The sequence below is a fragment of the Heterocephalus glaber genome, unplaced genomic scaffold (genome assembly GCF_053883595.1).
Source record: "Heterocephalus glaber isolate CG9 unplaced genomic scaffold, H.glaber_assembly_v1.0 deba00000331, whole genome shotgun sequence".
In the NCBI taxonomy this organism is placed as follows: domain Eukaryota; kingdom Metazoa; phylum Chordata; class Mammalia; order Rodentia; family Bathyergidae; genus Heterocephalus; species Heterocephalus glaber.
In genome coordinates, this window is record NW_028258142.1 from 26,837,801 (window position 1) to 26,862,252 (window position 24,452).

Consider the following 24,452-nt stretch of genomic DNA (forward strand, 5'->3'; position numbering starts at 1 on the left):
TCCTAATTAAGAAGTAATTTTATCATTTGTGGCCTTGATTCTTCATTAAAAATACATTTACTACTTTAACGCATTCTGACCGACGCTTTGAGAGCAGGTAGAGGTATCAAGGTATGGGCAATGGTGTCCCTGGATAACAAAAACTCAGCCTAAAATACAGCAGGTAAGGGCAGTGGTAGGAGAGCCCATGCATGAGACCGCTGTATAGCTGTTCATCTGAGGTAGGATGAAGGAGGTGTACGGGAGACGTTGAGCTGCATGGACTTTATTTCAGCAGTGAGCTGGAGGAGGAGCAAGCTCTCCGGGCAGGTGAACAGTGAAGACATCTATATGGATTCAACACAGGCTTGCTTATAAAGCATCTAACAGAATGCCTGACCAGACTTCCTTGGTGTGCATTTTAAAGCTCGTATGAAATGAGCTCTTTAGCTGAGTCCATATTTCTAATTTTGTGAGAAGTATCTTTTGTGAACATTTTGTAAGAATGCTTTACCAAACACTTGTGTGCATGTACACACATGCCCAGGTGAGTAAAACATCGTATCTATTTCCTCCTAGGAAAAGAGAACACTGCTAGAAAGGAAACTGTCTTTGGAAAACAAGCTGCTGCAACTCAAATCCAATGCTCCATATGCTAAAAGGTTTGCAAATCTATCTTCTAAGTCAAAGCAGTGCCTGATATTTTGCTCTCCACAGGCACATTAGCCATGGGACAGAAGGCTTGCCAACCCTCAAGGAAGTAGGAGAACTGCAAGTGCAGGAGGAAGGATGAATTCCTAAGATGAACAGCCACCTGTCTTCCCTTCCTCACCCTCTTCCACTGAGAAGTCAGGAGGATAGAGTTCATTGTGGGTTCCAGGGACCCAATGGGAGGGTTAATTCTTTCCATAGTGACTGAGCCTGCTACTTCCTGTTTACCATTGGTCCCCGATGCTGGAGACATGTTCATCCCCCCATGTGCCTGTCTTTGTTAACTGCTCTCTTCTACAGGCCAAAGCAAGCCAGACAGCTTGCAAGAGAAATTTTAAGCTACTTCCATGGAGCTCCTCAATTGGGTAGAGAATGATGTAAATACTGTGGAAAACATCTTTAGTTCTTTGGACTGACTCAGTGACGCAATTGCAGTACTTTGTATGCTGGATTTATGGATCTCCACCTATCCTCCTGTCCTCTCAACCCGTGTTGGGAAAGTCTCAGAACTATGAGGGTATCACTCATATCCCAAGACATGTTCCAAGGTTTTTCTTTTTCTTTTCCCATTTGATTCTAAGCCCACCACTGTCAACATATGTTCTGTTGAAAAGATACTACATTCAAAGTCAACTCTATTTCAACATTAATTTATCCATCTGGAATATTCTCTCACCAGGTTTTCAGGCTCTATTAGAAGTCTCACAGAGCCAAATTCATATTGTCATTTAATTAGAAATATATGTAAAGCATTCATCTTTCTTGATTTTTTAACTTTCACCCCTATTTTCCTTTCCTTTCTTATTGTCTGTCTCTCTCACTCATCTCTCCTTTTAGGTTGTGCTTTCTATTCAGCTCATATTCATGCATGTTTGACCACATATGCCAAAGTCCAGAAATGGACCAAGTGTGGCAATTGGATGTACATATTTGAAACATGCTGAGATGCCTGTAAGTTATTGATTTCCCTATATCTTCTTCCCTTTGAATATGTACATGGCCTCATAAGGTGGACTTCTACTACGGCTATGTGGCATTGTGCACCTTGGGAGAGAATGATGGAAATACTGCAGAGATCATCCTTAGATCATGGAATTAGTTACAAATGCTTTTAACTTACTTTTAAGTGCATTATTTTCTCCCCTAATATACAGAGACCTTTTTCTATGTGCCGAAACTACTGGCTTATACAATGTGCTTCCCGTTAAGAGCCTAGGCAGTGTGAGTTTGGGTATTTTTCTTTAAAAAATTATGTGTTTTTTCCCAATAAAAGGATTTTTGCCCACCTTTGAGCCAACAGTATAATCATTAAAAAACTAAACTGATCTATTTTTTTAGTTGTATTTATATATGAGTAATTGTCATAAGGAATTCTCAAAATACTCTTAAGGAGATGCTAGAAATTTTTTGAAAGAAGTAGGTGTTTTGTGTTTCCTGAAAAGTGTTTAAACATCCATGGTTATGCAGTTTTCATAGATTATAGGCGTCACAAATATTTATCTTACTTAGTGCCCTTTCTGAACTTGTGTAGAACCATTCACTTTACTATGTGACAACAAAGTGAAATCTTTGTGAATCAGCCTCTTTTGGTTAAAGCAATAGAGACGTGGTTAAACTAGAACTAATAAAGGAGATTTCTCTTAGACTGAGATTACATAGATATGACCATAAAGAAAAGGAAGAAAATTAAAATGTTAAAATATTTGCTTTCTTAAAAATAGAGTTGACTGTGTTTCTCCTACCATTACTACTAACTGATGCGTGAATATTGCTTTACAGAGTAACCACATGTACCTTTTTAAATTTAATCCTTCCACTGATCTTTCAAGGAGGGAACTGAGCTTCTCATTGGCTAAAACACTCATCAAGCAGATGCTTGGCCTCTCAGAAGGTCTAGGAGTCTGGCTCCAGCCTTCTCATACACAGCAAAGCCTGCTCATTCTGCCATGGAAGACTTTGACCTCCTTTCTTGCATTTCTGGAGACCTCTGAAGGCCTCTCCGATGGGTTTCCTCACTCTCCTGTATGATGATGGGCCGGAAGCTGTTTCCCAACTTGTCCCTCTGCCCTGCTATATCATAGACACATACACACAGTCTTGTTTTAGATTTAGATTTTGGGGAACGCACATTTGGGAGATGTAAAAATAAGCAGTATTGGTTCCTTCATTTAGGTGGGAGTTGCTTGGATCTGGCAAACTCCTCAGAGAAGGAAAGACTTTTGTCTTGAAGCCCAGGTTTCTGGTCAAACACATTATTCTGTGTAAATTGTACACTGAACTGTGGTGGTTTGAGGGGGTACTTTCAAGCTACTCTTTTGATGTTGTCACTGGAAGTAACAATGGAGAAGATTTTGATGCACAATAAAAAGATAAATGTTTTGTTGAAATGTGAATGGAGTTACACCTACATATATGCTGATTTTTCATCTTGATTTGGCTGGGAATGGTGAAATCTTGACCTCTTCTATTCTCATGGTTGTGATTCCCCTGGGAACTCACATTTAGCAATTTCCATACTCAGGAGAAGCCCAAAGAAACATTAGATCCTAGACGCAGGCAATCTTTTGAGTCCCTATAGATTAGTATTACTGTATTTTTTCAAAGCTTCACAGAACCACAACCTCACTGTCTTCTCACAAGTTGGAATTCTGTGTAGAGTTACTCACATTTCTAATGCCTGGGTAGTGTAGTGTGCCCAGAAGCAGCATTTGGGGCATACACATTTCAATTGCCACTTTTACTCCCTTCTTCTTTTATCTTAGTACCTAGCTCTTTTTATTTCTTTTGAAATCTTTATTCGTGTAAGTGCATGAATCCCTGGTAATAAGGGTATTTTGTAAAGACATTAAAAAGTTGTTTCTTGGAATTTTATAAATAGGGTAAGATTTATATTACTTAAGAATTCACAAGTCGTATATTATGTATCCTGGGTTCCAAGAAAATTTAAGGTGGTTTATAAAAACGAAATAAACTATGTCATGATTCCTTAAATTGGAAATAAAATGTATAGTGAGGCCTGAACAGATATTTTATATGTGAAGTCTACAAAATATATACCATAGGATGCTACAGATGTATTCACAATGGACAACTGCCTAAATTTTGAATTTTCTAGTAGTCAGTCCAAAAAAGAACTTAGTATTACTTTGTAATGTACAATGTCTGCATAACTAAAACCAACAAGTTCTTTGGGAGGAGCGCAGTGCTTTGTAATATGTTCATATGATCAGAAAGAAAATTGTCCAGGATATGTTCACAAAGAAAATGTTGGGGCTGGGATGTAGCTCAGTGGTGCCATGCCTGCCTTGCAAGCTGAAGGTCCTGAGTTCAATCCCCAGTACTGGGGGGTGAAAAAAAAAAAAGAAAATCTTGAATAATGTCTTAATTAAATCATAATAGGCACAAAGTCTGTACATCAGAACATCTTCTAAAAAAGGAAAGCATAATACCCAAGAACAATTCAAACAAAGCCAATTATAACAGTGAAGACAGAGGGCAATGTGGCCCAGGCCAATAATGCTGCCTTCTGATAGTGTAAGTTGACTCAAAGAGCATCCTGAGGAAGAGCTGGAGAGATGGCCCTCCATGAACTTAAGTTTTCGCCACCAAGCCTTTGGCAAACATCAGCCAGTATAAAGATTAAGGGTAGGCTTCCTGTCAGGTACTAACTTGACAATCATCATCATCCTGTATTAGTAGAAAAAGGCAAAGCCATTTGCTTTCATAGTTTTGCTAAAGATGGATATCTTAGTCACTTTCCTTATTGCTGAGATGCAATACACAATATCCACAACTTAAAAGAGTAGAGGTTTATTTTGGCTCATGGTTACAGCCATGGTGGTCTGGCTCCAAGGCAGAAATGGCAAGGTGAAAGCCTGGGTAGAAGGAGGCTGCCCACATGATGGTGGACAGGAAACAGAGAGGGGAGAAGCCAGGGAGGGAAAGAAAGCCATCCAGGCCATGCTCCCACTGACCCACCTCTTCTGACCAGATCCTACCTCCTTACAGCACATTCAGCTGTTGACCTCACCATGGATGAACCTGCTGATGAGTATAGCACTCCATAATCCAATCACCTTTCAAAAGCCCCACCTCTGAAAACAGGAGGCTTTGGGGAGAAATTCTAAATCTAAGTCATAACAATAGGATGACTTTCTTTCCTGAATGCTGTGAACACTAATAGAAAGAGAACCAGAGATGGCCTTCTTACCACTGTCCCTTTGTGATAATGTGATAAGTTGAGAGAAAATTCTCAATTCCCTTCCTAAAAGAGATTGTCTTCTTTTTCTTCTCCCCCCCCCCCCGTCTCTCTCTCATTCTCCTGATACCACTGATATTCTGGGCTATTACCTTGTCCAGCTCCAAGGCTGGGATATATAAGGTAAAAAGAAAATGCAGGGCACTAACCATTGTATTTTCCTAGGACCTCAGGATCCCAAACCATCTGCCTCCTCTCTTCATGCTTCAGAGTCTTCTTATGCTTGTTTACATACAACATGCAGAGATTTTAGTTGTACCTACTGGGAAGAAGCCAGAAAAGTATGTTTTCTGTACCTTTGAAGCTGAAGCTTTTCAGTCATATTTTAATTTCAAGATTTACTTTATATTTTTTATTCTATTGCATTGTAGAGGAGCAAATTGATAAAAAAATTCTCTTACAGCTCTGGGACGCAGAGCATAAATCCTAGAAGGAAGACATTGCTTAGAAGAGGTCTGTCTTTTTCCAGACTTGGTCCTTCATTATGTTTCCTTCCTCCTCTTTGGTTTGTGTAGCTCTTTAGTATGACTAAATGACTTAATGGAAAGATTAATATAGTGCAAGAGATAAGGAATATTCAACCTGTAGAGTTTATCTACAATGTCTTTTCGTCATTGTTCTAGTGTCTTAATGAAGAGAAGCCCCAAAGCCCAGAGTTTTCAAGAGTGTTTCTAGATATAATTCCACCTTGAGACAGATTTCAAATTTGTATTTATTTATAATGAATTTTATTAATACCTTCGAGAAACTCATGGAAAAATATTCTGAGCTTGGTATTTTTGGTAACCCCCTCCAACCCACCAGTTTTCCCTTTTGTTACAGGGCTCTGGATTATGGGCCACAATGAAAGCCATTTTGAATACTTGCCTTTAACATTTTTTTGTATTTTATGCATATTGAAAGCCAGGTTGCCTGTACAACACACTTAATGTTCTTGCTTGTTATGTCTGGGGAAAGTCCTGATTCTGACCACTAAATAGATCATTGTTCTTTCTTCTTTTTGTTGCTTTTTGGAACAATTTTGAATTTTAGCACCAGCTATGGGCTGGCTTCCTATTAGACTTTAATGCTGTTTTTGATCCTCATGTCCTTAACTCAGTTTTCCTGGTGCCTGAGTTTTTTTCTTCTAAGACTCCCTACGTCCCCATTCTCTGAAGCTTTTAGCAACTCTACCCTCCAGTCATCTGAGCATCATTCTCAGATGTCTCAGCCCCAACCCTTGCATGTTGCTTATCTCCTCAGACTCCCAAGGATCCTGTTCCTTCAGATTTTCTGGGATGTAGACCCTTTTCTCTTTCCTGGGGATGTTTGCACACCTCCAAGTCTGGTCTCTTTTTGGAAGGTTCTGAGTTCCCCACCCCATTGTTCTGAATGTCACCCATGGGAGGTCCTGAAGTCTGCTCAAACTCTGTGCCTTTGGCAAGGAGGCTTTTGATTCTTAAATCCAGGGATAATTAGAGCCTAATGTTAATTTAGGGAAGTGCTATAGTAGCCACTCCTGAACTTGAATTTGTTTTATTTTAATTAATTTTTGTTTTTACATGCTTGCAGTACATAAAGATTACATTCTTTGTGGGAAGTTGCATGGATACACCATAATTTGTTTTCTCAACCTTCCATCATGAGTATTTATATCATTTTTAAGGCTATGAACAAAATGAACCTTGTTCTGCTTATATGTGCATTATGTTACAGTACTGTATACCATACATTGTTTAATTATAAAGGATAAATCAATACTAATGGTCATAATTGGACATTATACTTGTGCAAGGAGTACTATAGTTTTGTAGCAATTAATCTTTTTGACAGTGAGCTGAACTTTTCTAAATCTCTCTCGTTCAAAAAACAAAAGAGGGAGAAAGTTAAAAGAATGTCCTAAAATTTGCAAGTTGCCTTCAAAGTGCTTGGCTTTGAGAGACTATATTAATTACTAAAAGCTACTGAGGCACCCTTAGTGGCTTAGTGCTCTACTACTCAAAGCATCATTTTTGGGCCAGAAACATCATGGCAACACTCAGCTTGTTATAAGTGTAGAATATCAAGTCTTATACCACCCTTCTGCATCAAAATCTGGAATTAACAAGATCCCTTATGCCTATTAAATTTGAGAAGTAATGTTTGATTACATGATGTGAAACAAGTGGAGACTAATAACTTTCTTCTAATGAGAACATGTTTTATAGTGTTGTATGAATTTCCATTTCCATCATCTTTATAATATGTGTAAAGACTATAAAAGTACAAAATTGTGCCCACATTGGTTGAGGGATACTAATTGTAAAACCTTAATAGGCCAAAATAATACTGATACATATCTTTGCAAATGCATATTACTTTCAAAAAGCACATACATTTTATTTCTTTAGGTCTATACATTACTCTCATAAGGTAATAAAAGCAAAGTTGTCACTGTATCTGCTATAGTTTAGAAAAGTTGAGTGACTTCTCAGGAACATAGTGTTCGCAAGCTTGGTAGTTTTGCCACAATACATACGGTTTTTAACTACTATACCAAGAAGAGAAACAGTCAAAAGCTATATGATCAATTCTAATTACCCTAAAGGAGCTTTGGAAAAGTATGAATAACCTAAAATTATTGATTCATCATTTCTCACAATGTTTTATGTGGATTCAAACATAATCTTTCATTTTTCTTCCTTTCCCTATTTACAAATAGTAGAATTATGCAAAGTAGGAAGCTCCCTCCACCAAAAAAAGAAAACCTCAAGTAGAAGATAAACACATGCAATCCAGAACATATACTAAACCTGCATAATTGGAATTTGGTTTCTATATATGTAAAGTGTCCATTCCTGCTCTTGTGTTGCTATCGCCATGTGAATTTTCAGGAGTGCCAGATCTGTGGAAGCCAGGCAAGACAGGTTACATATGGAAGTGCTTCACCTGGTATACAACTTGACCAAGCTACCTGATGGAGGGACTCACAGAGGAGGTTTTGACAGGAATTGATATTATCATTCAAGTGCTTACCTGAGCATGTCGTAGGCTGTTTTCTTTTCATTGCATCTTGTGTGAGACATGAACGCTGGGTCTTACCCACACATATTCCACAGCATGGGGTATGTGAGGAGGGCCTAGCTACATGGGAAGCAGAAAGAGTACAGACTGTTAGCGAAGCTTTCTCTCCCTCCTTCTTTTCCTTTGTGTTCCTAGGTGCCAGGATGTTCAAATGGAGATTTCTATTCTCCAGGAGCAGATCTCGCATTTGCAGTTTGTGATTCATTCTCAGCATCAGAACCTGCGCAGCATCATCCAGGAGGTCAGACTAATCACATGTGTTACTGTGTGAACACCAAATGAGAGTTGCATGTCTGGACTTCAGAAGTAACGAGACTTTCCTCCCTGCTGATATATCTAATAGGTCTCTCATGTACTGTGGCTCAGGCTTCACTGCCTTCTCTTATCTCTATCACCAACGCCTGTCCTAGTCTCAATGAAGACAGTTTTGGATATTGTGTTTACCTGTTTTAAGGTGGTTCACTGATTTTTATGTAAGTATTCTGAGTCAAATACTGCTCACGCTTATCTGGAAGGATTTGTAGATCAGGAGAGTCATACCCTTCCTGAGTAAGAAGTTTTCTGGGTTTTATAACCTCATAAATAATAAGTTAATCAAGGAGGTGTTTTAGGGTAGAAAATAGCTTGACTCTTCTCTAGGAACATGCTGACAGGTGAAAAAGAAGAGATAATGGTGACAGCAGCCAGCCAGATGGTGGACTGGATGAGTATGTAATATCTACTTCCAGATGAGTATTCAAAATCAGACCTCTATTCAGTGTTTTTTACTTTGTACTTGACATTTGCTTTCTAAAGGAGCCTTTCCCAATCATTCCAGTGCCCTCCTAACATAAATGTAGCATTTGTACTTGCTTGGCTGTGATCTCACCAAAAGGTGGAGAAGTTTGGGGATTTGAGAGCCTGGAGGGACTTTGGGAGCATCCTACTCTCTCATCTTACAAATGAGGAAACCGAGGCGTGGGGGTGTGCAGTGACAGAGCTGGGTGTGAGAACTGGCTTTGAATCCAGGTGCGCCCTCTCTTCCAGCACCACTCTGTGCCTCCTCACCCCTCGCCTCAGTTTCATGTGGCCTCTTGGCAAAGTAGTCTTGTCTCATCTCACTGCTGGCTGACAAGTTCTCCTCCTCCAAGAGCCTGTGCATGCCAGGCAGGACCTTGCCTTACGCCAACCAGCAGGTGCATTTGGGGGATGGAACCATTAACACCTAGGGATCTAGGGATGACTGATGCTGCTTTCCACAGGATGTGGTCTGCTGAATTTGGTGTAAACAGGTTATCCAGAGACTGAAATGTGTAACAGCACTGTTGGAGTGCTTTCCTCCCCAGGTGCCAATTATGTCTGTGTTTTTCTGGAGCCTGCTGAGTCTGTTAATGCTGTGAGATTTCATGTTTTTATTTGATGAACATCATTTGACCTCAGAAAGTGGTACAATTTCTGATTTAAGTAACTAGTCCCTGTGGACTGACAAGATTATTCCAATTGCATTTTTTAACTCTTAGATGGAAGGATTAAAAAATACTTTAAAGGAACAAGATAAAAGAATTGAAAATCTGAAAGAAAAGGTCAACATACTTGAAGCCCAGGTAAGAAGGGAATGTATGGTACATTTCAGTATGTGTGTGTGTGCGCGTATGTGTGTATCAGTGAGCCTGTGTGTTCATGTACTTGTATATGATTATGTACTTGTATGGCACTATACCTGAGTGTGTCCATATAAATGCATGGGACCATGTCTATGTGTACCTGTGTGTGCAGTTAGTATATACAGGTGTTTTCTAACGAGTGTGTATGTGTATGTTCTTTGCACAAGAAATCTATCTTGGGGGAAGTCCTTATAATAATTCTTCAATCATTTTGAATTACTATTACATATTTAAAATATTATATTTTTAAAATTATTAATGTTATTAATATTACTTATCAAATGGATATTAAATAATAGTAAAATTTCTTCCAAATTTTCCAGAGCACTCCTAGTGAGACAAAGGATGCCCTTTTCCAATATGGATTTTCAGTTAAAAGCTTGGTCAAGGCCCCTACTAGGTCGGTCCCACACAAGCCAGGTGGCCTGGCTTCCTGTCTCCTGCCTTTGTTCCCATACATGTTTCTTTCCCAGCCTGAGATGTCCTCTTCTCTCCTCTTTCTTTATCCCCATCCGTCCTGGCATCCAAGTTTTACCACAGGGCTTGCTTACTTTCAGAAGTCTGTTGCAACTATCTTGCTTTTCAGTGTTTTAAAACTTGATGTAATGCTTTCTAATTTCCCTTCCTGTCTTGCAGTGGCTGCCTATGCTGTGTGTGTCCCTGCCTCACAAAAGTGCAGTGAAGCCTGGGTTAAGGTTGGCACACCCCTGAGCATCTGTGGCACCTCCAGCTCCACTATTCTTTCTGTGCCACCCCTTTGTCTCTGCCAAATGGCTCATCCCCAACTGCCAGGACCCAGTTGTACTTTCTACTTTACCCCTCAGGGTATTGTTTTCCTGCTTGGTATCCACCTGCTAGTGTTGGCCTTTCCTGTGGAAGACAGAGATGCTCTGACTTTCACTGGAAATCAGTATCATCTTTTGGAACTTGTTTCCTCCCCAGCCTAGACTGGAGAGGAGCATCATGAGTGTGCCCCCAGAACGTGGTCTTTCCAGGCCTTTCACCACCATGTTTTTCCTGATTTCCCAATCAGAAGATAAACAATCATAATGACATAAAGGTTATATATTTTTTTTAAAAAAAATTAATTTTATTGCTGCATTTAACGTATACAGTATAATGACATTCATCACTGGAAATTTGCACCTTTACATAATCGCTCTTGGTTCTTATTTTTTCCCCATTCCCTAGCCCTCCTTTCAACTCCTCCACTCTTCCCTATCTACAAAGACTTTGTTTCCAGTTTTTCATTTTCTCATATTAATCCCATTCCCTTCTTTCTTTTCCCCTACATTGCACTTCCCCTTCCCCTTTGCACATTTTCTTTCTATTTCACATTATCTGTTATGACTTTTAGTCCTTATTTACATTTTCAGTTTCTCACACTAGAGAAACTATTCAGTATTTACACATGTGTATCCTATTTATTTCACTTAAGAGTATCACCTCAATGTGCATCCATTTAGTTATAAATGTCTCTAGTTTCTTGTTCTTTATGGCTGAGTAATACTCTATTTTGTAAAAAAAGAAACCTCACATTTTCTTTATCCAGTCCCCAGTTGATGGGCAGTTGGGTTGCTTCCAAGTTTTAGCTATCATGAATTATGCTGCTAAGAACATGGGTGCACATATCACTGTGGTATGATTCTTTTAATTCTTTGGGGAAGATACCCAGCAGGGGAGTACCTGGGTCAAATGGGACTTCCAATCCTAGTTCTTTGAAGTAGCTCCATACTGATTTCCACAGTGGTTGCACCAGTCTACACTCCTGCCCTCAGTGGAGCAGTGTTCCTCTTTCCCCACAGCCTTGTCAACATTTGTTATTGGATGATTTCACGATAGCAGCCATTCTTTCTGGGGTGAGGTGGAATCTCAGCGTTGTTTTCATTTGCATCTCTTGAATGACCAGTGATGTTGAGCATTTTTTCATGTTTATTTGCTATTTCTACTTCTTTGTCTGCGAAATGTCTGTTCATTTCAGATGCCCATTTTGGATTGGGTCTTTAAATTTGGGAGGCCTGATTTTTTTAAGTTCTTTGTAGAAGTAGACCTTTGTCTGAGGGACAGCTGGTGAAAATTTTTTCCCACATTGTGGGTTGTCTATTCACACTGTTGGTGGTTTCTCTTGCTGTGCAAAAGCTTTAGATCCCACTTGTAGGTTGTGCTAGTTCATGGGCAACTGAGGTTTTGTTCATAAAATCTTTTCCTACACCAGTGTCTTCAAGAGTTCTACCTAATCTCTCTTCCAGCCAGTTTAGTGTTTCTGTTATAATATTTAGATCTTTAATCCATTTCAATTTTAGTTTAGTGCATGATGAGAGATATAGGTCTAGTTTTAATCTTTGGCAAGTTGAAACCCAGTTTTTCCAGCAGCATTTATTAAAGAGGCTATCTTTCCTCCAGTGAAGGTGTTTGGCTCCTTTGTCAAAGATGAGGTGGCTGAGTGTGTCTGGCATTGTTTCTGCATCTTCTAATCTGTTCCACTGGACCTCAGGTCTGTTTCTTTGCCGTTACCATGCTGTTTTTATCACAATAGCTTTGTAGTATAGTTTCAACTTGGGGGTTGTGATACCCCCTGCCATGTCTCTGTTACCTAGAATTGCTTTTGCTATTCTGGGCCTCTTCTTGTTCCAAATGAATTTTTGGATTGTTTTCTCAAGGTCTGTGAAGTATGCTGCTGGGATTTCAATTGGAATTGCATTGAATCTATATAGCAGTTTTGGAAGTATGGCCATTTTCACTGTTGATACTTTCTACCCAGGAGCAGGTGATATCTTTCCATTTTCTGATATCATCTTCAATCTCTTCAGAGTGCTATAATTTTCAGAGAAGAGGTCTTTGATTTCTTTTGTTAGGTTGATTCCTAGGTATTTCATTTTTTTGGATGCTATTGTGAAAGATATTGTTTACCCTATTTCTGTCTCAGTGAGTCTGTTGTTAGTGTAGAGGAAAGCTATTGATTTTTGTGTGTTGGCTTTGTATCCAGCTACTTTACTGAATTGGTTATTAAGTCTAGAAGACTTTTGGTGGAGTTCTTTGGGTCTTCTGTATAGAGTATCATGTCATCTGCAAATAAGGACAATTTGACTTCTTCATTTCCTATCTTTGTTCCTTTTATTTCTTTCTCTTGTCTAATTGCCATGGCTAATGTTTCCAAAACTATATTGAACAGGAGTGGTGATAGTGGACATCCTTGTCTTGTTCCTGATTTTAGTGTAAAGGATTTCAGTTTTTGACCATTTAGTATGATATTGGCTGTTGGTTTTTCATAGGTGGCTTTTATTAGATTGAGGTAGAAACCGTCTGTTCCAATTTTTTTGAGAGTTTTTATCATAAAGCCATGTTGGATTTTGTCAAATGCTTTTTCTGCATCTGTTGAGATGATCACATGGTTTTTTCCTTGACTCTATTGATATAGTGTATTACATTTATTGCTTTGTGTATGTTGAACCATCCCTGTATCCTTGGGATGAATCCCACTTGGTCAGCATGTGTGATCTTCTTGATGATCTTTTGCATTCTATTTGCCAGTATCTTATTAAGAATTTTTGCATCTATGTTCATTAGTGAGATTGGCCTATAGTTCTCTTTTTTGGTTGGGTCTTTCTCTGCTTTGAGGATCAAGGTGATGCTTGCTTCCAGGAATGAATTTGGGAGTATTGCTTCCTTTTCAATTTCATTGAAGAGTTTGAACAGTAGTGGCAGTAGTTCCTCTCTAAATTTCTTGTAGAATTCAGGACCTGAGGTTTTCTTAGTTGGTAAGCTTTTAATTACGTTTTCAATTTCATTGATTGATATTGAATTGTTTAGAATTTTTAGGTCTTCTTCGTTCAACTTTGGTAAATCATACGCATCTAGGAATCTGTCCATTTCTTCTGTGTTTTCCATCTTATTGGAGTATAGGTTTTTGAAGTAGGTATTGATGATCCTCTACATTTCTGCAGGGTCCATTGTAATTTCATCTTTTTCATTCCTAATTGCATGGATATGGGCTTTTCTTGCTTCTTTTCGATAAGGTTGGCTAAGGGTTTGCCAATTTTGTTTATTTTTTCGAAGAACCGACTCTTGGCTTCATTGATTTTTTGTATTGTTCTCTTAGTCTCCATTGCATTGATTTCTGCTCTGATCTTTTTTTAAAAAAATTTTATTTTATTGGTACATTTTAGGTATATAATATAATGACATTCATAATTGGTAATTTGCACTTTTACATAATCTCTCTTGGTTCTTATTTTTTCGCCCTTTCCCTGCCCTCCCTTCAACCTCTCCATCCCTCCCTATTTACAAAGACTTTGTTTTTACTTTTTCATGTTCTCATATTAATTTCATTCCCTTCTTTCCTTTCCCCTACCCATCCCACTTACCCTTCCCCTTTGCCCCTTTTCTGCCTATTTCATATTATGTATTAAACCTTTTAGTCCTTATTTACACTTTCAGTTTCTCATACTAGAGAAACTCTTTGGTATTTACACATGTGTGTCCTATTTATTTCCCTTAAGAGTATGGCCTCAATGTGCGTCCATTTAGCTATAAATGTCTCTAATTTTTCCTTTTTTATGGCTCCGTTTTATTAAAAAAACACATTTTCTTTATAATTTCCTCCCTTGTATGAGCTTTGGGTTTGTACTGCTCTTTTTTTAGAAGCTTGAGCTTCAGCATCAGGTTGTTTAATTGGGCTTGCTCTGTTTTCGTAATATGAATATTCACTGCTATGAATTTCCCTTGTAAGACTGCTTTCATTGTGTCCCATAGATTCTGATATTTTTTATTGTCATTGTCATTTAATTGTAGGAACTGTCTGATTTCTTTTTAAATTTTCTGTGTGACCCATTGATTATTCAGATGTGTGTTGTTCAATTTCCATGTGTTTAAGAAAATCTTGCGGTTTCTTTTACTGTTGATCTCCATTTTATCACACTATGGTCTGATAATATACAGGAGATAACTTCATTTCCTTTGCACTTACTTAAACATGTTCCATGAGCAAGTTTGTGATCTATTTTGGAGATGGACTGGTGTGCAGCTGAAAAGAATGTGTATTCTAATTTTGTTGGGCGCAACATTGTGTGAACATCTGTTAAGTTCATTTGTTCAAGAGTTTGATTGAGTTCTAGTATTTCGTTGCTTATTTTTTGTCTAGTTGATCTATCTATTTGTGACAGTGGGGTATTAAGGTCCCCCACTACTATTGTATTAGTGCTTATTTGATTTTTAATGTTCGTTAGTATTTGTTTTATATAGTTGGGTGCACTAGTGTTTGGTGCATATATATTTATGATTGTCATCTCTTCCTGTTGGATTGTTCCCTTTACAAGGATGTAGTGTCCTTCTTTATCTCTCTTAATCAGTGTTGGTTTGAAATCCACTTGATCTGCAAAGAGGATAGCTACTCCTGCTTTTGTTCGTGTTCCCATCACATGGAGTATTGTTTTCCACCCTTTAACTTTCAGACTATGAGTTTCTTTTTGAATTAAGTGTGTTTCTTGTATGCATCATATTGTTGGATTTTGCTTCTTGCCCCATTCTGCCAGTCTATTTCTTTTGACTGTTGAATTAAGATCATTAACATTGATGGTTATAACTGATACATATTGACTTACCCTTGTCATGACTTTTTCTTTTTGTTGGATTCTCCCCCTTTGCATTTAATTTCTTGTCATGCCCAATGGATTCATTCTGCTGGGCTTCCTGGGGTTGTGATCTTTGTTGTCTTTTCCTACGATATTGTCTAAAATTTTTTGAGTGCTGGTTTCATATTCATGAAGTTCTTAAGGTGCTCTTTGTCATGAAAGTATCTTTTTTCTCCATCAATTTTGAAAGATAGTTTTGCAGGGTACATCAATCTGGGTTGGAGGCTGTTTTCCTTTAGGGCTTGAAATACCTCACTCCAATCTCTTCTTGTCTCGAGGATTTGTGCTGAGAAGTCTGCTGTGATTCTGATGTGCTTCCTTTATATGTGATTTGTTTCTTTTCTCTAACTGCTTATAGAATTTTGTTCTTTTGTTTGGTTTCTGGAATCTTAACTATTATATGCCTATGTGTAGATTTGTTTTTATCACAGCTAGTTGGAGATTAGCCTATATGCCTCACTTATCTGTATGTCAAGTTCTTTTCCCCTATTTGAGAAGTTTTCTGCCATTACTTCTGTGAACAGTTTTTCTGTGTCATCTGCACTCTCTCTTGTTTCTTCATTGACTCTGCTCAGTCTTATATTATTCTTTTTTGCATCATCTGTCTACTGGTGGATTGATTTCTTGTGGTCCATTACTATTTTTAAGAATTTTTTCTTTTCCTGGTCACTAATTGCAATCCTATCTTCTATATCTGAAATTCTGTCATTGCATTGAGTCATTCTGCTGTGTAAACTTTCAATGGAGTTTTTAATCTCCTGGAAATCTGTTTTATGGATTTCATTTCTTTTCATGTTCCTCAGCTCCTCTATTTTTTTTATCTGTGTCCGCTCTAGATTTATTAATCATGTCTTGTCCTATGGCACAATGTCTGCTGTTATCTTACAAATTATTTCTGATTTCATTTTTTCCAGGTCCTCTTTTGTTGCCAGTTCAGGGCATCCAAATGGTTGAGTATCAGATTTTTCCATCTTGTTTCCCTTTAGGGTTGCCTTAGATGATTTGGAAGTCTGGTTTTGAGACTTATGTATGTGTTTTCTCATTTCAACAGATGCAGCCTGCTGTGCCTTGTTGAGGTGACTTTTTGCTCACTCAGTGGTCTCTAATTCTCAGCAAGCCATCAAGCAGCCTTTACTCTGCTGCTCACCAGCACACCAATTCCTGAGCTGACCTGTTGCCTGGATAGGCTTCTGGCTGGGCCTGTGCACACTTTGGATGGTATCTAGGTGTGCCTCTCACTGGGGCCCCTATGTAGCTGTTGTCTGGGAGGGATTTTTCCTGGGGACTGTGCACCCCAGTTCCTGTGGTCTGTGCAAGCTTCTGGCTAGGGTCTCCATGCACTTATCAATGGTATCAGGGTGAGCCTCTGGCTGTTGCTTGTGTGCCTGTGCCGCTCTTTTCCAGGTGGGCCTTTGGCTGTGGCCGATGTTATGGAGGGCCTCTGGCTGAAGTTTATGCACCTGTGCATTTTTTTTCTGGGCAGTCCTTTGGCTTGGGCTGGTGTGCCCGAACCTCTGGTGTCAGGGGCAGAACTCTGACTGGGATCCGCCAGCAGCCGCACCACTCTGGTTCTCACAGCTGCTCCCTGTGATCTGGGTGCACTTACCAATGGTATGGCGGGCCTCTCAAGGTTGTAAATACTTGATATCTTTGATTTTGTAGCTCTGTTTCCCTTTTCTGTCTTTTGGGGGAATACCATTCTTTTCTCATTCTAGAGGAGAGAGCTCATTGATCCTCATGCCTTCCTGAGGCTCTCCCTTTCTAGGGTATATGGGACCATTTACACATTGCTTGTGGTTCTGTACAGCTGAAAATGCAGTGATTTTGGAATTATAGGCTCAAATCTGGTAGTCTCTCAGGTGACCAATAATGGATGATTATTTTTTGTCAAAGGATCTCCAGATTATGTGACTCATGAAAACTTAGAGTCTCTTCCGCCTAAACAAAGCTCTCTAAAGAAATTTGTTCAGTCTTTCATAGTGGCCAGTTGGAAAATGTTACTTGATAAAATGCTTTTTCTATTATGACTATGTTAACATATTTTATATTATATATATTCTCATAACTAATATATATTCATATATTCCACATAAGTTAAGGCAAAGGGATAATGAAATAGACTAAGAAAATCACTCACAAAAATCTCATCCACAGGGAACTACTCAGCATGCTTGTTTATATTTCTGTGAAAATCTGTGTTCCTGTTAAATACCATAAAGTTTATATATATATATATATATATATGCTTATTGTAGTGTAATTTTAAAAAACTTTTAAATCATTTTATTTGTTCACATTAATGATTATATAATTAGCTCCACAAGACCTGGCTGAGTGATGTTGTGGTTTAGATCCAAAATGTCCCGTAAAGTTTGGAAGGTGATTAGATTGTGCAGTGGAATCATCCACTGATGGAGTCATCCACTGATGAATTCAGTAGCTGAATGCATTGTTAGGAGGCAGGGTCTGGTTGGATGTGGGTCACTGGACACATGACTGGAAGAGTATACTCTTGTCCCTGGCTCCTCACTTCTTTCTCTGATTCCTGGATGCCATGGTTTGAACACCTTTTCCTCTACCACGCCCCTCCACCATCATGTTTCTGTCATGGAGCCAGCCAACCATGGACTGAAACAGTGAGCCAAAATAAACCTCTCTTCCTTTAAGTTGTGGGTGTTGAGTATTGTGTCTCAGCAATGGGAAAATGACTAAGACAAGTGACTACTACAGTATAGGGATTTATTCAGAAAAACTGTTGAAACAAAATAGACATGAGCCCTGCACTCTGGAATTTACTGGCCAGTGAATGAATTTGAAACACCCATTTATCCTAAATTCTTACGTTGGAAATTGTTCCAATAGCTTGTCAGCCTTTTCTGGCTCTAATACCATACTGATTTAATTATTGGGATATGTGATACATTTTCTATCTTAGAGTAGGCATCTTTCTCTGGTGTTTCACCTCATTATTGTCCTGGGAACTGGTCCTAATTAATTTCTAACTCACCACAGAGTCAATGCACTGACATTGCTACCTTTACATGTGCTTCTAAATCAATTGTATGTTCTTTAGTTGTATCTGTATCATCCTCAAAGCAGATTTTATTGTCCTAAGTAAAATGGCAACTTATCCCAGATGGTGTACATTAATCCAGTCGATGTTTTGACCAGTAGTGGGACCAGAAAAATCTGTCTGTTGCCATTGTATTCTGTGTTTATATTCTAGTCTCAGCAAATGATTGCTGACTTGCTCCTCGGTGGTGACAGCAACAGTTCCTCTCGTGGATCCTTGCTGGTCTGCTGCAGACTCCACAGAGATGTGACAGCACCTCTCTGTGTTGTTTTAAGCTCTCCATATGTAGCTTAACCCTGCCCAGTGTTTTTAATATGTTATTTTATAAATAAGACTTCAAAAAGTAGCAGTATCTGATGAGTGTCTTTATGTTCTCAAAATGTATTTTCCCCAGTAGATAAATCTTTTCCTTGTCAGGAAACATTCTTTGAATGTTACCATGTTCCATTGAGCTTTAAAAAGTCCAAATCTAAGAGTTTGAGGTTCTGTATTAGGTTATTTATCTGACAGTGTAAATAAGGATTAAAAGGATTAATAACCAACAATTGATACTTTGAAATAGGAAAAGGTCCAAAGGGGTAGGGGTGGTGAGAGGAGATGGGGAAAGGGAAGAATGAAAAGGAAAAATTATGAGAAAAGAAAAAAAAATGGAAACAAAGTATGTAAATAGGGAAGGGCACACAGGTAATGGGGAAAAAATAAGAACCAAGATACATCATGTACATGTACAAGCACCCAATGATAAATGTAAATGTATTGTATATCTAAAATGTACCAATAAAAGAATTTAAGCAAAAAAAAGTCCAAATCACATTAATTTATTTGTTTAGCAAGTATTTTCATGTATTTATGATGTACCAGGAAATGTTGTAAGTGCTGGGTCCAGCTGTCTTTGAGGAGTCAGAGAGTAGCGAGGTCAGGGAGGGTGTCACTCAGCAGATGTATTGACCAGGTATCTTAAGTGGAGTGCATGACTGATTGAGCAACTTTACATCAATTCCTAGCCTATCCCCAGTGAGTGCTTGAATGTAAAGTGCATAAACTGGGATGATCTATGCAGGGGTGTTCTAGCCTGTACTGCAAATTTAAGATCACTCTATTTTGACATTTATTCAATAAGGTTGGAATCAGTTCATGAAAAATAGCCTCCAGAACAATCCTTTTAAACATCAACTTTTTACATCATGTAGAAAGCATCATTTTTTCATCCATACTTATATTTGTTTTCACACATGCTATATACTTTATTTTCTGATCCATAGTCAGACAAGTTACCCATTACACTACTGGGCTGCACTTCATTTTGTCTAATCTTCAAAGCTTCTCCAGGGGAAAGTTATTATTCATCATGTTTTGCAAGTAACAAAACTGAGACTCAGAGAAGTTAGGAAACTTATTCAATATCACTCAGTTAGCAAGTGGCAGATCTTACATGTGAATTGACTTGACTTCAAAGCATGTGACTATCCTACCTTGATATCTGCTTATCTGAGTGATCAAATAAGTGTGTGTTTGTGTATCTGTATGTGAAACATATGTGTACATGTACACAATATACATTTTCAAATGAATATCATATTAAATTTTCACAATGATTTATACTTATTTTAGCCCTTGTGAGTTAGTACACTCAATATTTTTGTTTTAGTCTTAGTTTTCATATCATGGAAAGAAATATTCTTTTTCTGTGGTGTTCTTTCTAGTCTAGTGTGTTTTTTCTCCCTCCAAATGGGTGATAAATTAATTCATATAACTCTACTTTTAAAAGCCTTGGAGTCTTTTAAACCTCTTTAAATATCATCAGAGATTTTCTGGTTAACTTTCTCTAAATTATTTACTTTCTTTCTACTTTTCCATATCTTTCATCATCATAATTTACAACTGTGACATTCATCTTATATTTCATGCATTTCTAACTCCTTCACTAATGATCTCATATGGAAATGAATCTTCAGAAATTACACCATTTTCTAATCTTTGGAGCTTATCCCACTTTATATAATCATCACTATTCTTAAAATTTAATTCTTAGAATTTCTGTTGATAAAAGATTACATGTGCAAAAACATTATTTTGGAAAACTATGTCTATAAACTATCCTAGGGTAGAGTCATAATAATGACAAAACTATCTGAACAGTTATTTGTACTTTTATAAATGAATAACATAGTGAAACGCATTCATATGAATGTCCTACTTAAAGAAATGGATAGAAAAGGCTATGAATTAAAAATAAAAACCTTAATCTGGTGGATGGAACAAATTGATATGGAAGTTGAAATAAATTTAAGATCTCAAACATAATAATTCATGCTTTTTTATTGTTTGGGACTCCCAACTTGAGAAAATGGAAGTTTATTTTGGAAAACATCCAAATAGCTTCTATGTAATTGTCCAATCACAGAATATTCTTATTCTGATCGTGACTGTCATCACACTTTTACATTTCTGATTGCTTCTTAACTTGTAAAGTACTGGAGTGGGGGAGGTTTTTTTTCAGCCACATACTTGGCCTGTGATACATGCCTGCACTTGTTTGGAATGTATATTAGATTTATCTCCATTATATGAGGAACATCTTTATTATCAATTAATCAAATCTGAAGTATATTTCCTTGATGAGATTTAAATGAATAACTCTTGAAGGATCACAGTGAAATGATTAATGTGCCTGATGGTGTTGGCTCAATCTTCTAGTTATTACTCAATGTGGATGCTAGGGGCCGAGATGGGGAAAAATTCACATCTTGATTCTGATTCCTCCCCTCAGGAGTTCTTTATCTTAGCTGTGCATTTGAATCCCTTACAGAATTTGGAAAACACCTGAACCCAGACTACAAATAAATGAACATCTTGGGGAAGGGACTCAGGTATCCATCAGTTTTTAAGCTCTTCCTGCAATTCTAATGCACACTCAGGACTGGAAATCACTTTATCAGTCCCGGGTTCTCCACTGTGAGCACCTCAGAGTCATCTGATAGGCTTCTTAATGCACCCCAGCAGCTCCCCTCTGGTTCAGTAGGTCTGGCTGGGGATTGGGGATTTGTGTGTCTAACAAGTATGTAGGTGATGTCAAGATTACTGATCCCAGGATCACACTATGAGAATCATGGTCTTAGTTTTTTTCTCCCTTCTTTTCCACCTCATCCATTTCACTTTGTCTTTAAAATCCAGATTAAATCTCTATCTGCATGAAAATGTCCTAAATTATTCAAGTCCCACTGATTTCTGTTTACCTCTTTGCTGTAGTCATCAATTACTTACTGCTTTATGGCATTCCTTGAGTTGCTTTTATTTAATTTATTTTAAATAAATTTTCTGTCACTTTGACCATATTGTGTATCCTCTACACTGAAGGAGAAGATACCATCCTTTCTGTGCTTCTTCACATTCCTCCTGGTCCTGGCTCAGTGTTGTACACAGGACAGGGACAAAATAACTTGGACATATATGTGTGGGACTGAATGGCTGAGTTAGACTGATTATTGATTCATGCCCTGATATCTTGCTTTCTTTTGTTTTATGTTCATTATCCTTTCAGAAATCCCTGAATCTCTGATCTCATGGAATCACTGTTTTCTTACTTATAACAAGTCTCAGCTAGTTCTTGTGGTCACATAAAAAAATAACAAAATGCGTGGGCTTTAGAATCAAACAGGCTACATAAAGCCTCAGCATCTGTATACTAATGCCACACATACTCTCTGTGGTTTACCAGAACAGCTACTTAGTTTGAGTTTTGCCAACTCTGTATCATTAATGAAGTTATACATGTATCATAAACATTATGCATATTAACTTTATATAATTTTAATATACAATATGCATACTGTTATAATGCATAATATGCATGTTATGTAGAGTTGATTTCCATCAAAGAAAGAATTTATATAAAATACCTGGCAAAAATCTTATTTGATAGGCACTTATCAGCATTATTTTTACTTTTGTTTTCGTTTTTTAAGACAGGGCCTTGCTGTGTAGTTCAGAATGGCCTTGAAATCACCATGTAGCCCAAACTACCCTTAAACTCACATCACTTCTCTTGCATTCAGCCTCCTGAGTGCTGGGATTATAGGCATGCACCGCCTCACCCAGCTAGCTTTTTTTTTTGGTACCAGGTATCAACTCGGGACCTTGTGCTTGCGCTTGCGCTTGCGAGGCAGGCAGCGGAACCACTGAGTTAAATCCCTGGCCCCTCAGTTAGCTTTCTTGATTTGCCAAAATTTTAATGTCTGTTTCCCAAAACTGTGCATTTTGGTGTTGGTTTACTCCAAACCAACAAATGGAGTCTTTAAGATGCCATTTAAATTTTAATTATATGAAATTTTATAACCTTGGTTTCCTAACAAGAAATGGAGCTAATGTGTTGGTGTTCTTTTAAAGCCAGGGCCTTGGGCTGGCGATTTAGCTCAGTGGTTCCGCCTCCTGCCTTTTAAGTGCAAGGACCAGAGTTTGATCCCCAGTACCAAAAAAAAAAGAGTAAGGCCAGGGCCTCATCTGTCATCTTACACCTAGCTGTGTGTCAATACCAGACACTTCCATACAGGTGTGTCTTTTTTTCCCTTATGAATTCTTCGCTGCTTTAAAAAAATATGTATTTGTCCATTTGCAGTACATAATGACTAAATTTGTCTTGGGGAGTTGGTACATGCAGATAATTCATCTTTTTTCATTCCCTGCCTCTCCTCTGCATCTCTCTTTCCTCCTTGCTCCCTCCAACTCTTGGTCCCCTTCCCATTCGCAAAAGCTCCATCTTCATTATCATTTTTCTCTGTTGTCATTTTTCCCCAACCTCTTTCCTTCCTCTCTCTACATCTTTTGTCCCTCCATTTGAAAAAGTTCTCCTTATTTCCTATTTATCTTCTATTTGCTCTCTCTCATATATCTGTGTGTGTGTGTGTATATATATATATATATATATATATATATATTCTCTTAAAAGAGAAATCATGTGATAATTAAGCTTGTGTGTCTGACATTTTATTTACCATTATGTTCTCAAGTTGCATTCATTTGGCTACGAATGCCTCAAGTTTATCTCTCTTTATGCACAGTAGTATTCTGTTTGTAAAAATACCACATTTTCTTTATTCATTCATCTGTTGATAGATCTATACACCCTTTCCAAGCTATAGCTATTATAAATTGTGCTGCTATAAACATGGGTATGCATGTATCCCTGTAATACGATGACTAACTCTTTTGGGAAGATCCCTACAAGGGGAATATCTGTGTCAAGTGGAATTTCTGGTTTTAGATTTTTGAGAAATCTCCACACTGATTTCCATAGTGGTTGTACTAGTTAATATTCCCACCCACAATGTAGAAGAGTTCCTTTCTCCTCACATCCTTACCAGCATTTTTTATAATTTGATTCTGTCTTTTGATTGGTGAATTGAGAACATTCACATTGATAGTTATAACTGAGAAGTATTGACTTGTTCCTGTCATTGTATTATTTTCCTGTTCCTTTCTTTCCCTTCTACTTAATTGGTAGCCTTACCTGGTGCATTCATTCTCTTGAACATTTTGGCATTTTAGGTTCATTGCTTCTTTCTAGGATATCCTTGGGAATTCTTTGGACTGTTAATTTGGTGGTCATGAATTCCTTTAGATGTTCTTTATTATGGAAATATCTTATTTCTCCATCAATTGTGAAAGACAGTTTTGTAGGATATATTAGTCTGGGTTGGAAATTGTTTTTGTTTATGGCTTGAAAGATTTCATTTCAAACTCTCCTTACCTTAAAGTTTGTGTTGAGAAGTCTGCTGTAACTGTGATGCATTTTCATTTCTAGGTGATTCATTGGTTTTTCTCGAACAGCTTTTAAGATTCTGTTTTGTTGGATTTGTGTCATTTTAATTCTGATGAGGTATAGTCACTTTTTTTTGATCATGGCTATTCTGTGTTCATAATGACTCACTTATCTGTGTGTTAAATTCTTTTTCCACATCTGGAAAGTTTTCAGCTATTACTTATATAAACAGGTTTTTTAAATGCTTTGTGGCATCTTCTGATTTTTTTACTAACTCCAATTACTTAGATTACTCTGAGTCATCTAGCAGCTGTTGAATCCATATTTTTCCTTAAATTATTTTATTGGTACATTTTAG

General features: G+C 37.8%; 1 protein-coding gene across 10 annotated transcripts in view; it reads left to right on the forward strand.

The window, feature by feature from the left end:
- Ccdc68 (coiled-coil domain containing 68) overlaps window positions 1-24,452 on the forward strand; it is a 161,623-nt gene that overhangs the window by 125,908 nt on the left and 11,263 nt on the right. For all 10 annotated transcript variants that reach the window (XM_087192385.1, XM_087192371.1, XM_021239205.2 and 7 more), the window contains 3 exons: window positions 559-641; window positions 8,126-8,231; window positions 9,490-9,573. In XM_087192385.1, coding sequence (XP_087048511.1) covers window positions 559-641; window positions 8,126-8,231; window positions 9,490-9,573 — 273 coding nt within the window. The remainder of the gene's footprint in view (window positions 1-558; window positions 642-8,125; window positions 8,232-9,489; window positions 9,574-24,452) is intronic.